Here is a 14,053-nt window from a genome sequence, read left to right as displayed (position 1 = left end):
AGTAAGTGTATATAAATGGTGAGTAGTAAAAAAAAAAAACTGAAAAAATTGTCGAAATTGAATGTTGTTGTTTTTTTGGGAATTTTGGAATGTTGGAATTTTTTAACCATCATTATCTCCTCGTCGTGTGCAGGCTGGAGTTGGTGGAGGAGAGTGGAGGTGGTTTGGCTCCTGTATGGACAAACACTGCAAACAATGACATGAGTGGGAAATGATAGTCCAGTTACCTGTTGATACTCAAACTGTGTGTGTGTGTGTGTGTGTGTGTGTGTGTGTGTGTGTGTGTGTGTGTGTGTGTGTGTGTGTGTGTGTGTGTGTGTGTGTGCGTGGGGGCGTGCGTGTGTCGGAGCTGCAGCAGTGGAAGGGTTAACGGTGCTCCTCCTGTGCGCCGAGCGGCTGTCGGAGCTTTAGTTGGGCAGAGATCGTGCACAGCAGCGCAACAAACCCCGGACAAGTTCCCACTGCCACTCCACTACGAAGCAGCCATGTCGGAGCGAGGGAGGGAGGGTCTCTGGATGTGAAAGCGCCCAGGGTCACTACTCCTGAGCGTGTGTTTGTGTGTTTGTGTGTGCGCGTTGAGAGTGCAGGAGAGAGGGAGTGAGAAGAGGCTGCTGCCCTGCGTGTGTGTGGATAATATCGCCTTCATGGACGGCCAACGGGGCTTTTACGAGATGGAGCACCCGGCGGAGAACCCCAGCAAGGCGGCGGAGTACCTGCAGGAGCTAAACCACATCATCGAGACCCAGCAGGGGCTGCTGGAGAAGCAGCGGGTCCGGATCGAGGAGCTGGAGCTGCAGGTGACGGATCTGTGCAAGGAGAACGCCTGTCTGAAGGAGCAGCACCAGCGGCACCTGGCCACCTGCAGGCTCCAGCAGGGGAACCACTCCGGCCTGCTGGGAGCCATCAAGGAGAACGTGCTGCAGGAAAAGTAAGTTGTGTGTGTGTGCGTGTGTGTGTGTGTGTGTGTGTGTGTGTGTGTGTTTGTGAGTGTGTGTGTGTGTATGTGTGTGTATGTTGCGCGCTTTGGACGAACAGGACGCAGCCCAAAGTTTATTGTGGCACCAGATTGTTTGCTCCGGGGCTGGAGAGGAGAGGTCAGGTGGAACAACGCGACCCAACCAAATGTCCACTTCTCTGTCACTTCTGTCACTGGCATCTATTGTGTTTACTGATCCATGTCATGCATACATTGTCCGGGATTACACCAGGCTCACACGCAGGCTAGGCACGCGTTCCACGGCTGTTGCGTAATGTGGATCCCGTTAGAAGGCGCACTGTGGAGACGCTGTATAACATCAGGAGTGTTTGGCTGAAGGAGAGCTCAGGCTGTGGCAGAGCACCGGATCAGTGGGTGTGACTTCTATTATGACACGCGTGGAAATTGCGCGCTGTGCATGTGTGTTGTTGTCGGGAAACACGTTTACGCGCCTTTGGTTGGTTCTCTGCTTGGCTTATTCTCACCATCTGCTTGGAAAATGTCCACCCAGTTGTTGCCAGGGATTGATTTACGTGATGAACACTCGGTGTGTACAACAGCACTTTGACTTTGACTTAGTTCCCTCACCACCGGGACTGGCTTTTAATTTGAAAAGACGCACTTGGCTTGGAGAAGTGCCCGGTGCTACTATAACAGCGACTCACACAAATGTTCCATCAAGACTGCCAAAACATCGAGGGTGGATTGAATGATGAGACATGGGTGCACGCTGTGGGCATTGTAGACTAAAAACTGCAGTTTGTGCTGCGCGTATTGCAGCCACATGGTTTGCACATTGTGGTGTTTGTGTATTTATTTATTCACAACTCCAGGCTGCAGACTGCTTTTAAGAGGCTTTACACTTTCTTAGGTCACCACTTGCCACTACATGCACTATCTTTAAACCCTTTAATTTCTAATGCACACAGTGCCTGTTTCTGCAGCATTGCACAGATGCAATCACAGTATGAGGGATATTGATTATCCCTGATCCAGGTGTACAACATTCTCTGGTCCCAGATTATTTGATTAGAGGATTTGCTGCCTTATCTGCTGCTTTCTAAATATGTCTTTGGATTTGGATGGACTAATGATATTTGATTCGTCATTTCCTAGCATTTTCAATGCCTTGAAGTAGAAGAACATTTCAGGGTTTGATCAGCTGATAAGATGTGCTCTGTGGCCAAGGGCTGAAACACAGACTTGCTGGATGTTAGGAAATCTACTATCTTTCAATTAAAGTCACTACAAACCATGTAAAATCAAAGATGGCAGCCACCGCTCTGCTACTGAGCAGTGAGCCTGTGAAGGAGACATTCTGTGTGTTCTTGCATGGTTTGTATTGACTTTAATGGAAAACCCTTCTCTGTTGGAATAATATTTTATTTTTTGCCATGCAGGGACTCTGTAGTTTCACATGACACATTTTATGAATGGTTGTTTGACTGAAAAGCTTTGGTTCTAGGAGGAAGCCATGATAAGCAGTTTACAGTCCTGGCTCAGAATAGGACATTGACATTAGCTGGGAGTAATCGTAAATTTAACAATTTATTTCAGTAGTCTTTTAATAGTTTTTTCTTCATTATAAGTATAATAAATATTAATTGTTTAGTATAGAAAGAGTTTAACCATTTATATTTCCCCAAATGAAAGGGGCTGTCTAGCATGGACGGATAATATGTTTTTTTATGATGTTATACAGAAAAGCAGTTTGTCTGATAAATTATATTAAAAATGAACCCTCTATCAAAATGGTTGGCAGTTAATTTTCAGTCAATCAACTAGCGCAGCTCTAATTTTGATAGATTAGGTGTTCTCTGAAACCTAATTGGGAAACTTCTAAAAAGAAGAATTGCTTCAGAGTGAATGGAAAACCTATATAAGGTTGCAGTCCAGTGATTTAGTATTGTACTTAAATTGGGGGAGATGAAGATAATCTTCAACAGATATCCTGCCTCATACTGTGGATCAGGTAATAAGAGACTAAATTCTACATTTCCATTGATGTAGCTGGGCAGTATGTCGGGGTGTTTTCACACCTGTAAGTCCAGATCAAGGTCCGAACCAAAGAGTATTTTTTCGATACATTTTACACGTTAGATCTGGTTATAGTTTTACTTTCAAATTGGAATTTTGTAAGTTCATCTGTCACATCCGCGTGTTGCCGTCATCATCTAAATGTGCGTGATGCTGTTCTCTCCTTCTTATCCCCTCAGAAAACAACCTTTCTGAGTTTCAACACCAGTTCATTTTGAGTTCTTGTCAGGTTATTTTTCTTCTTCTCTTGTTTAACGGCAGATGAGCCTATAATTGGTGGAGTCTGAACCGTCCAAAAAAAGTGTTTTCACACTGCAAGTGAACTAAACAACAGTTCAGTTTGATCCATGGCCCACTTTCACACCTACCTTGTACCAAACAATGAAACGTTTGACTTTTTTAATTTAGACCAAACCAAAATAACAGATGTTAAAATGTGTCTGGACCGACAGACCAAAATGTAGTGTGACCAAAATAAGTCAATAAGGGTCAAACAAACCATGGATGTGGTTCATTTGCAGTGTGAAAACACTTTTGGGATAGTTCGGACCTTCTGATCGATTGAGAAAGAACAGACACATTATTGGTCTCTCCAGAAACAAAGTTTTCAATCTTCACCTTTGACAGTATAATGTTTGAAAGACGAGTATGATTCTTTTACACATTTGAACTATTGTCAATACTAAGCCGGAAATTGGTGCTGCTGGTAGCAATCAATTAAATTAATACCATAAAAGAATCAAGTAGGTAGACCTAGCCAACATTGGGGATAAGGACAGGAAGTGTGTCTGTCATACAAAGTAAAGTAAATTGCACTTTGAAACCAAAGCTAACCGGACCAAATGTAAACAATGTAACAAAGACATGGACCACATGGGTCTGAACTTTCAGGTGTTAAAATGCCCCGAATCGGACTAAACTTAAATCTGACGGTCCAAGCAAGTAGGGTACATGTAAAGAAACCCTCGATCAGAGCCTTCTAGTGAGTTGAGTAGTGTTTTTATACAAACCCCAACACTGCACTGTGTAATGCAGACGGTCCAAGCCGAGTTATCTTACATAACCCTGATGACATCCCGAGGGCCAAAGTCGGCATTACATCAACCTAATGTTTTCAGTGATGATGAAAATGAACTTGACTTGTAACATCAGTGGAATCACCGAACTCAATGTGCTCCATCAGAATAAGATATAAGAACCTTGTTAATCCAGAATTGCAATAAAACTGTCCTGTTTATTGATTTTCACATCGCCTGCAGTACAGCCAAAGATATCAGAGGAATAAACTGTGTTATTTGACAAATTGATATAGTCTGTGCCAGTGCCATGGTAGCATCCCTAACTCCCTCTGTGCTCCTGCCTCCATGCCCGCCTGAGTATGAAATTGCATCTGTGGTGATGAATGATTAGCTCTAGAGTCAAACAGATATTTTGATGATCACAGCACAAGTTCAGATGCCACCAGTTACGCCGCCGCATCTGCTGAAAATATACCGCCTTCACTAAATTTACTTTTGCTCAGGAAAGCTGCTTCGGCAGCATTACCCTGCCGTTTATTTGTGCCGAGTGCAATACTGTCAGGCCTTTTTAACCTATGACATCATTATCATATTTGCTCACTCATCATTTGTACAGGGCTATAAATAGTTATCAGTGCAGGGCAGGGGTGGGTGCTCGTCTCGCAGGATTTTCCATCCTAGTGTTGCCTTTTTTAAAACCTGAGCAAAGAGGATGAGGATTTATTTTTGCTTTCCTCTTGCATGTGGTTAAAAGTCAAATATTTTAGTTAAAATCACTTGCTCTGCACACGCACACACTCTCACACACACACACAGCTGAGGGGAGTCCAGGCCCCGGTGGTCAGTCAGCAGTCGTGCCACGTCAGCGCTTCTTTTTATGCTGACCGCTGTCAGCATGTACAATCCAAGCCTTGACTGGAAGGCCAATGGGGGGGGGCTCTGTCCCTCCCAGTTCCTCTGACACACACACGTTCACACACACACATGCATCGCTATGCATGATAGGTCACCCTGTTACTCCAGGTAATCAATGTGAGAGAGGGCTGCTTGGAGGTTTGAGCAGTATTTATGAGCAGATAGAGTGGGAGCATGTTCCTACCACAGTCCACTGCATGACCTAATCCACTGTTTACTTTGTGCTTCATGTGGCTCTTATCAAAGTCACACTGCATGTGTGTCCCCAACAATACAGAAAAAAACCGTCCCTCTAGGTTGACGGTTTGAACACATTTGCAGCACTAGTTTTCAGGTTTATAAATGTGACAAACCAACATGGCCTGAAGATCTGGGTCAGTGATATGAAAGGGCTTTAATATATGAATATAGGAACTGCTGGATTAACAGGACAGATTAAGTGGCACAATGTTGCTGTTGGGCCCCTGTTGGATTCTGTAATTACAGAGTCCACAGCAGACACACGACGGCTTCATTTTATGCCCAGTCAGAAACCCAGGGTAACACCACCTGACCTCAGGTTTTTAAGGTTGTGGGAACTGATTAAAAGTTTGTATAGGAGAATTTGCCTGGTGAGCACAATATGAAGGTAAATCATTACAGGTTCATGACTAGATTGTACCACAGGGCCCATGTAAGACACAGGGCCACAGTACAAGTACACACTAATAATACAGGACCCAGCGCATACCTCAGTGGTCCAGATGGAATTTTTGGGATGACGAGGTGAGGAGACGAGGTAGACTTTGGCCATTTCACCCCTTAGCTCTTCCACTGGCCTTCACATGTAGAGGTAGGCGGTCCCAGGACCTTTTGTGGCGGAGGGGTAGGGCCAAGGAGTGTTTTGTGGACTGAAACACTACAACCCCCTCTCGATCGCCATAGTGGTCAGTAAATAATGTTTGAATTTTACTTTTCGGTGAACTATCCCTTTAACTCGTCAGAGCTTCTTCAGAATTATTCCTTGTAATTTGTTGTAACTAATGTCTGGGAATAATAATAATTCAAACGGAACAGGGCTCCAACATACTGGAATCTTTATGTATTGTGTTCCTCCTATGTGGTTTTTTGCCTGGAGATGAATGTTTTTCATCAAATGAGACTGAGCTTGTTTTATTCCTGTTAAGTCGTGTGCTTTAAATGTTTGAATGATTAAGTCAGCTGGTATAATTTCCAAAAGTTACATGTCAGCTATGGAACGTCTGTTAAACAACCAACACAATCTTCAGACCAAAGTTCACAACTTTTCAAAATAAAAGCTCTTTAATTAATCTTGATATAAAGCACTGCGGCCACAAAAATACAAATGTAGTCCTTTTACTTCGTAATGAAATTGAACAACAGGTAGAGATACTATGAATGTTGTTGCCGTGACAGAGTTGAACACCAGCAACACCAATGAATGTCTGAAAGAATCAGATGATCAAAATGATCCGGTGGCAGTTGTGACCCACGGTCTAACCCAGTGTCCTACCACTGCTTTAGTTTATCTGAATACGTAGATTAAGAGATCAACTGGGCCCCCAAACTGAAGGACCACTGCCCCACCCCCACTGACTGCTACAGAGCCGGTCATCCGTTTATATATGTTCTTTTAAAATTGAATGTATCATGTGTTCAACTTACACCAAGTTTGACACTGCACTTCCCTGGAGAATTTAACAGTACGCATGCCAAGTGTGAAGCCGATAAGATGAACGGTACAGACAGAACAACAGAGGTTTGTGAATTTAGTGGGTAGAAGCAATATGACATCATGTTTAACTAAATATTAGGACTAGTGTCTGACAAGCTGTCATCCATTATTCGACAAGGGAATACATTGTTGATAGAAGAAGGGTGAGATGTACATTAGGCACACTGTGTTTGTTTATTAGAAAGTTAAAGTGTTTCTGGGGTAAGAAGGAGAGAAGTGGTAGTTTTCATCTCAAAGAAAACCAAAACTGCAACAATATTATAACATTTTATATTTGAAGCCGACAGAGTTCATTGGATGTTGTGAGAAAAATAAATAAATCCTTTACAGATTCACTCTCTTGTCCTTCTCATTTAGTGTTAATTGGTGGATTGCAAACCAACCTAGAGACGGAGCAAACGCTGCTAGCTGCTAGCTCCGTTTCAGTTTGAAAACTGCCGGGCTACATTTCAATCTGAAAGCAAACAAACTAAGATGTTCTGAAACGATGACATAGACTCTAACAATTGGTTGCTGATTGGGTCTTTTTGGTCTTGATGAAGTCTCTGCTGATTTGTCAGGCTCCTATCAAGTTAATCCCCTGAAGAAAAAAACAGCCGGCCATGGCTACCAGTGTAGAACGCAACATGGATTATCAGTTAAAAGCGTTGGTGACCCTGCCATCTTTGCTTACAGCTGGTTTGCAGTAAAATTCTGCATTTAGCAATGATACAACTGCTTGCCTGTGTTGAAGACGAGCCATTATGCGATATAACCAATTCTTGTTTAGACTGCCAGGTTACATGAGTGGTCAATTGACATGTTATTACAGGCATGTGAGTATGGACAGGGATAAAAAACGATACAGAGCTAAGACTTGTGTGGATGGAGTTTATTTTAGTTTGAAAAATACGTTTTTAGATGAAAACGTAGTAGTATGGATGTAGCACAAAGGGACTGTAGTCACTAATCTCTCATGCATGGGCTCTATCTCATTATCTTCCACTTTGGTGAGTCTCAGTCCAGTATCTCGTCCCACTGGTAAAATTTGGTAACACAGGTCTGCTCTGGTTTGGATTATCGTTATTGTTTATTATATACCTTGGTTTAGGATTCTCTCCATCACATGACATTCACTCATAGAGACAAATAATGATCAAACCCCAGCACTGTATGTCCCACAGACACTGCATGAGCTGCTTTCTTTTAGAAGGATCTCATGAGTTTGTCGTGCTTACATGTGAGTGTGTGGCACTGCAGGAAGCACTTGTAACACTTCACTGGACAGCAGCTCAGAGTCTAAAAAAAAAGTTAACGTTGCCCGAAGACATATGAAAATTGTTTGGGAATTTAACAAAGTTTCAAGTTTGAGTAAGCACAGACAGTTTTCCACAGCTGCTGTGGGCAGGCTGTGAAATATACACTGTTTGTGATGCATTTAAAGTCGAGGCTGAAATCCATTTCACACAGAGAACACTGTAGAGTTTGAAGCCTGAGGGTGGTGTCGACATGCTGCCATTTGAATATAGAAGATGAGAAGAATAAATACACTTTCAAAAGGAGAATGCCTTTTGGAATGAAATATTCATGATGGGTGTTGGAAGTAAAATAGATGTGCTGGCTTATATGATTCTGTCAGAGTTTGAACACTGACATATAACATCATGTGCACTTGCTTTACGTTGTTCCTGTATTTTGATGTTTTATGCAGGTAAACTTGCCAGAGGGTTAATACAAGTTGCACATCAGAAGATTGCAGAATGTGGTGATTTATTTACAATCTGCACCGGCTTTGAAAGGCACATACTAATGAGAAATTTATGTTTTGCCAAATCCAAGGTGAAGAAATAAATGGTTTCACAATGAACACACAGCAGATCCAACAGTCCTCTATTGCATCAAATGAAAGCTGTGTAACACAGATCTGGTTTATGCATCTGCTTTTAATTATAAGGCTGTTTTTCCGGGTGTATAAAACTTGAGTTTGCCCCCTGGTGTGAGATCCTGATGTGAGATTGAAAGCTTAATTAATGTCCACATTAACAGGAAACATGTTCTTCACTCATAATGACTTTAATGTTGGTTTTAATGCCAGTCTGGTATGATTTACAACAAAACACATTTTCACTATAATGACAATAGCAGCTGCGTAATACTATTATATTATAATTATCTTGCAGCGACTGTGAAACCTCCACATTAGTTAGCAAATAATTTCATTGTTTTATGAATCATGCTGTCTTGTTGGTTCTGGTTGGGGACGACAAATGCATTTAAAATGCAGTTTTCTATATTGTGTTGAAAAGTGTGACTGATGTGGAGTAAGTTGTTAATGTTGTTAATGTTACATGCCCAAAAGAGCAGCTGAGCTGATCAAACATTTATTGAACATGGATGTAACTTTACATCAAAGGGTCATTTAAACTGCTTCAAGAAGTTACCTTTCTAAAACACAACTCTTTTTTCATAATCATACAACCAGGAAAGAAAGTTTAAAATACAACACAGTTTTTCACTTAAATACTTTACCTCAAAATATTTTCAAAAATCTCCTTTCAATACAAAGCTGGTGAAAATCACACTTACATAAAATATATACACTACTGTTCAAAAGTTTGGGGTCACCCACACAATTTTGTGTTTTCCATGAAAACTCACACTTTTATTTATCAAATGAGTTGCAAAATGATTAGAAAATATAGTCAAGACATTGACAAGGTTAGAAATAATGACTTTTATTTGAAATATTAATTTTGTTCTTCAAACTTTGCTTTCGTCAAAGAATGCTCCATTGGCAGCAATTAGCATTGCAGACCTTTGGCATTCTAGCTGTTAATTTGGTGAGGTAATCTGTAGAAATTTCACCCCACGCTTCCTGAAGCACCTCCAACAAGTTGGATTGGCTTGATGGGCGTTTCTTGCGTACCATACGGTCAAGCTGCCCCCACAACAGCTCACTGGGGTTGAGATCTGGTGACTGCGGTAGCCACTCCATTACAGACAGCATACCAGCTGCCTGCTTCTTCCCTAAATAGTTCTTACATAATTTGGAGGTGTGCTTTGGGTCATTGTCCTGTTGTAGGAGAAAATTGGCTCCAATCAAGCGCTGTCCACAGGGTATGGACTGGCGTTGCAAAATGGAGTGATATCCTTCCTTATTTAAAATCCCTTTACCTTGTACAAATCTCCCACTTTACCAGCACCAAAGCAGCCACAGACCACCACATCACCTCCATCATGCTTGACAGACGGCGTCAGGCACTCTTCCAGCATCTTTTCACCTGTTCTGCGTCTCACAAATGTTCTTCTGTGTGATCCAAACACCTCAAACTTTGATTTGTCTTTTCATAACACTTTTTTCCAATCTTCCTCTGTCCAATGTCTGTGTTATTTTGCCCATATCAATCTTTTCTTTTTATTGGCCAGTCTCAGATATGTCTTTTTCTTTGCCACTCTGCCAAGAAGGCCAGCGTCCCGGAGTTGCCTCTTCACTGTAGACGTTGACACTGGCTTTTCTGGTCATTTTGAGAGTATAATCGAACCCACAAATGTGATACTCCAGATACTCAACTAGCTCAAAGGAAGGCCAGTTTTATAGCTTCTCTTACCAGCTAAACAGTTTGCAGCTGTGCTAACATTAATGCACAAGGGTTTTCTAATCATCCATTATTCTTCTAAGGCGATTAGCAAACACAATGTACCATTAGAATACTGGAGTGGTAGTTGCTGGAAATGGGCCTCTATACACCTATGTAGATATTTCATTAAAAACAAGACATTTCCACCTAGAATAGTCATTTACCACATTAACAATGTATAGAGTGTATTTCTGATTAATTTAATGTTATCTTCATTGAAAAAAATAGTGATTTCTTTGAAAAATATGAAAATTCTAAGTGACCCCAAACTTTTTAATAAGCTTCATAAACTCATCACATTTAATAATAAGAAATGATTTGTATTTGGACATAAATAAAAGCAGTTTGACAAAGTGTGCTAATAAAATGTATTTCAAACAGTAACAACAACAGGACTTTGATTTAGCCATAAATGAAATAATTACTGTTTGAGTTCATGTAATCAATAGGGTTGAATCAGACTACTACAAACCAGGTTTCATTTTTTGGTGATAAGTGTCATCATCCATTTCATTACAGAAACAATTTAATTGAATCTGAATACAGTTCTTCTGGAATCGATCCAGTATCCATATGTATATTGTATTGTTAGCTAATAATCTTCTAACATTTTGAGAGGGAAACTTACCCCTAAAGGCCAATTTATGCTTCAGCGTATTTTGTAAAACGGATAGATAAGACCGCCCTATCCGTCGTGAAACGCCTTCTCCGAGCGCTTCGGACAGCTTTTCGTACAGGTCTGATTTTTCTAACTTCTCCGTGTTGTGTCGGAGACCCGACGGACAGCTCTTGGCTGTGATTGGTCCGCGAACGACATCATTTCCGTATGACGTCATTTCCGTACAACGTCATTTCTGTTCGACGTCCGGACCTCTAACTTCCTGATTCACAATAAACACATACACAGCTATGATTCTACGATTAGAACGTGATGTGTGTGTTAAGCCAGCGGAGTTGTCCGGCTGACGGTGGCTCGTTCGAGCACTGAGGGCATGTGTGCACGGTCACAGACGGTTATAACGAGCTTTCAGAACGGCGCTAGCATGCTAGGCTAGCCACCATGCTAACTGCGGTGGTAACAGTGCATAACCCCGCCGTCACGACTTTAATTCCACTTCTATCATGACATTGTTTCTACAATACCGTCAGGTTAGAAGCAAACACTGGGTAGTAGTTAGTGTCGGGAGTCCCTGCTGACTGTGTGTGGAAGCTAGCTGGGAGGGAGCTAGCTGGGAGGGGAGCTAGCTGGGAGGGGAGCTAGTGTGGCTACACGGAGCTTCAAGCTGTGGAATCAGCAACACAGTTCGGAAACAAGACCTGTGAACCGCTGCGCTAAGAAACGATAACATCAGCATCTTGACCCGCTGGGTGACACTTTATTTAGTTCTGTTAGTTGCCATGGTTCAGTGTGTGGGAGGCAAGCTGACAGAGAAATATAAACACAAGTGGACTTCTTCTTCCGATAATTGGGGTAGGCTTCTCTGAGCTCGTCTTCCGTTGCGCCACCTATGGGTTTGGCAGTGAATTTTATTCGACGTACGTAGTCGGACAAGTAAAAATCAAAAAGACTCTTCGTCTCCCGCTGAGCCCTCTCCGAGAAACGGACACGTAGTAGTATATAAGAGCCTTAAGTGTTTCTATAGATCTGAAGCTGAGGGCTCAGCCTCTTTATATTTCTTTGCATAAATTGCACTGGATGTCAACAAACAAATCCATTATAGACACTGCTGCCTCTTAAACTTTCCATTTCGACTCACACTGTTCTTATACCAAAAAGTACAACAGTTAGTTAATAACATAAATTGGTGAACATAAAAATTGAAATTAAAATGTACTCAAGAGTAAAAGCAGTTTTTTGCGATCTAATCTGGATTAAAAGTAATCCATTACTAGCCATCCCTGTCTATCAATTGCGTTTCATAATGCAACACACATGTCATCGTTTGCCAAATTACTATTACCATAAACTGCTGTAATTCTGGTTGCTCTCCTTATCCTTAAAGAAACAGTTTAATGAACAAGTTTAATTCCTAAAGGTAGAAATTTAAAGTTTGTCAACATACAGGCTGTTCTCCCCCCTGCAACACTATGTTGTTCCCCCACAATAACCAGTGCAAAAATGGCTTCATTGTTGACCCGTGATGGTAATTTTTCATAGTTTTCATTGTTATTTTTCATGATACGAAATTCGATCAATGCCAAACTCAGGGCTACATTAGCTGCCTTTAGTATAACACACCCAAATCTTCACCCAAAGTGTTCAGCATCGTTGCATTGGGGGTCATTAGCGCCTAATCTCTGACAATGTAAAGTGTAATGTTTAATCAGTGGAGTATCCTGTTCACGCCCTCCTTACATTGATCAGTATATGATGTATAAGTACCAACACTGCTGACTGAAGTGTATTAGTATGTGTTGTATCCTGGTTTGTGACTCGTCAGCACTTCTTTATTGGCAGTCACATGGCAGGCTGAGGGGAGAGGAGCCGGTTTGAGCATGTATTGATGATTTTAAAATATGTGGTCGCATTTGGAAACACTTAAGTGAAACGTCCCTGTGTCTGAATTAAATCTATATTCATTTGTAAACATTTTGTGACCTTTCTGTTAAAATTTAAAGGTGATTCCTCTGAGAACGGACCACTGGCTCTGTGCTAGAATACGCTCATCAATAATCTTGTGGCAGTGCAGGGAGCATGGAGTATTGTTTACTGGAGAAGACTGTTACAAATTATATACATGTTTGAGTCCCTGCCAAGAAGCAAGATTAAAAGTGTTTGGATTTACATTGTAAAGAGACACAGTTTCTCTTCCTGCCATTGTTTGTATTGTGTGCATCTATAAGGCCCCACCAATGCAAGAAACTGAATGTTCCCTTGAGTCAGCAGGTTCCCCACATTGCTTTTGTCAAAAGTATGTAATAAAACTGCACTGAGCTTGTCCTAATATTGTTTGAGCAGTAGTTTCCATGACAGATATAAACTTGATGAACTTGGCCTCTCTCAGCCACCTGCACTTCCACATTTCAGTTTTTCTTTATCTTCATGTTTTCTATGAGGAGCAGAAATGCACAGAATAGGGAGGCAGCTAATAATTATCCTCACTGTCGATAAATGTGCATATTATTCTCTCAATTGGTTTGTCAATAACGCGGCAGAACATTTTGAAACATGCTCATAATTTCCCTCGGTGTCCAAGGTGGCGTTTATCTGACGGTTATTCCAAAACCCGGAGATACCCAGCCTTATATCTGACACTGTCAAGTTACTGGAGGGGAAATAAAAGCCGTCTGCAGCTGCTGTCGTCAGGGAAGGAGCCGGCTCCAAGCCTTTCAGAGCCACCTTTAAGGCCTGCAGGAAGCAAGTGTTTTTCAGTCGAGGATTCCGACACCTTCAATATATCTGTGTTGTTAGTGATGCCTTATCAGACAGTGTTAGTAAATATTGTTCACCATTTTTGGAAGCGGTTCCCAAAAGCTCTGCAGACAAAGTACAGATGAATTCAGCGTTTAATGCTCTGTTCTGAGCTTTCTTTACTGTCATTGAGGTAGTATTTACATGTTATGATTAAAACTGTAGCTGTGATATAAAACTGAGCTGCTAAACAGTCTGTATCTTTGAGTTATCGGCAGGTAAGCTTGATTATAAAATCAACACCTTTAAAATGTTTCCGGTGCTTAAACAGTGGCAGATGGTAAGAGCGGCTTTTTTATTGCTCAGGCAAATTGGAGTTTGAAATGAAACATTTTAACCTTC

General features: G+C 41.5%; 1 protein-coding gene across 5 annotated transcripts in view; it reads left to right on the top strand.

Moving 5' to 3' along the window:
* The first annotated feature begins 443 nt into the window (after nucleotides 1–443).
* The window catches only part of iqsec1b (IQ motif and Sec7 domain ArfGEF 1b), a 197,341-nt gene continuing 183,731 nt past the window's right edge, over nucleotides 444–14,053 (top strand). For all 5 annotated transcript variants that reach the window (XM_061069691.1, XM_061069689.1, XM_061069690.1 and 2 more), the window contains exon 1: nucleotides 444–928. In XM_061069691.1, the coding sequence (XP_060925674.1) occupies nucleotides 645–928 (284 nt within the window). In that variant the 5' untranslated portion in view covers nucleotides 444–644. The remainder of the gene's footprint in view (nucleotides 929–14,053) is intronic.

This window comes from Limanda limanda, chromosome 4 (genome assembly GCF_963576545.1).
Source record: "Limanda limanda chromosome 4, fLimLim1.1, whole genome shotgun sequence".
Lineage (NCBI taxonomy): Eukaryota > Metazoa > Chordata > Actinopteri > Pleuronectiformes > Pleuronectidae > Limanda > Limanda limanda.
This window is presented reverse-complemented; position numbering and strand designations above follow the sequence as displayed.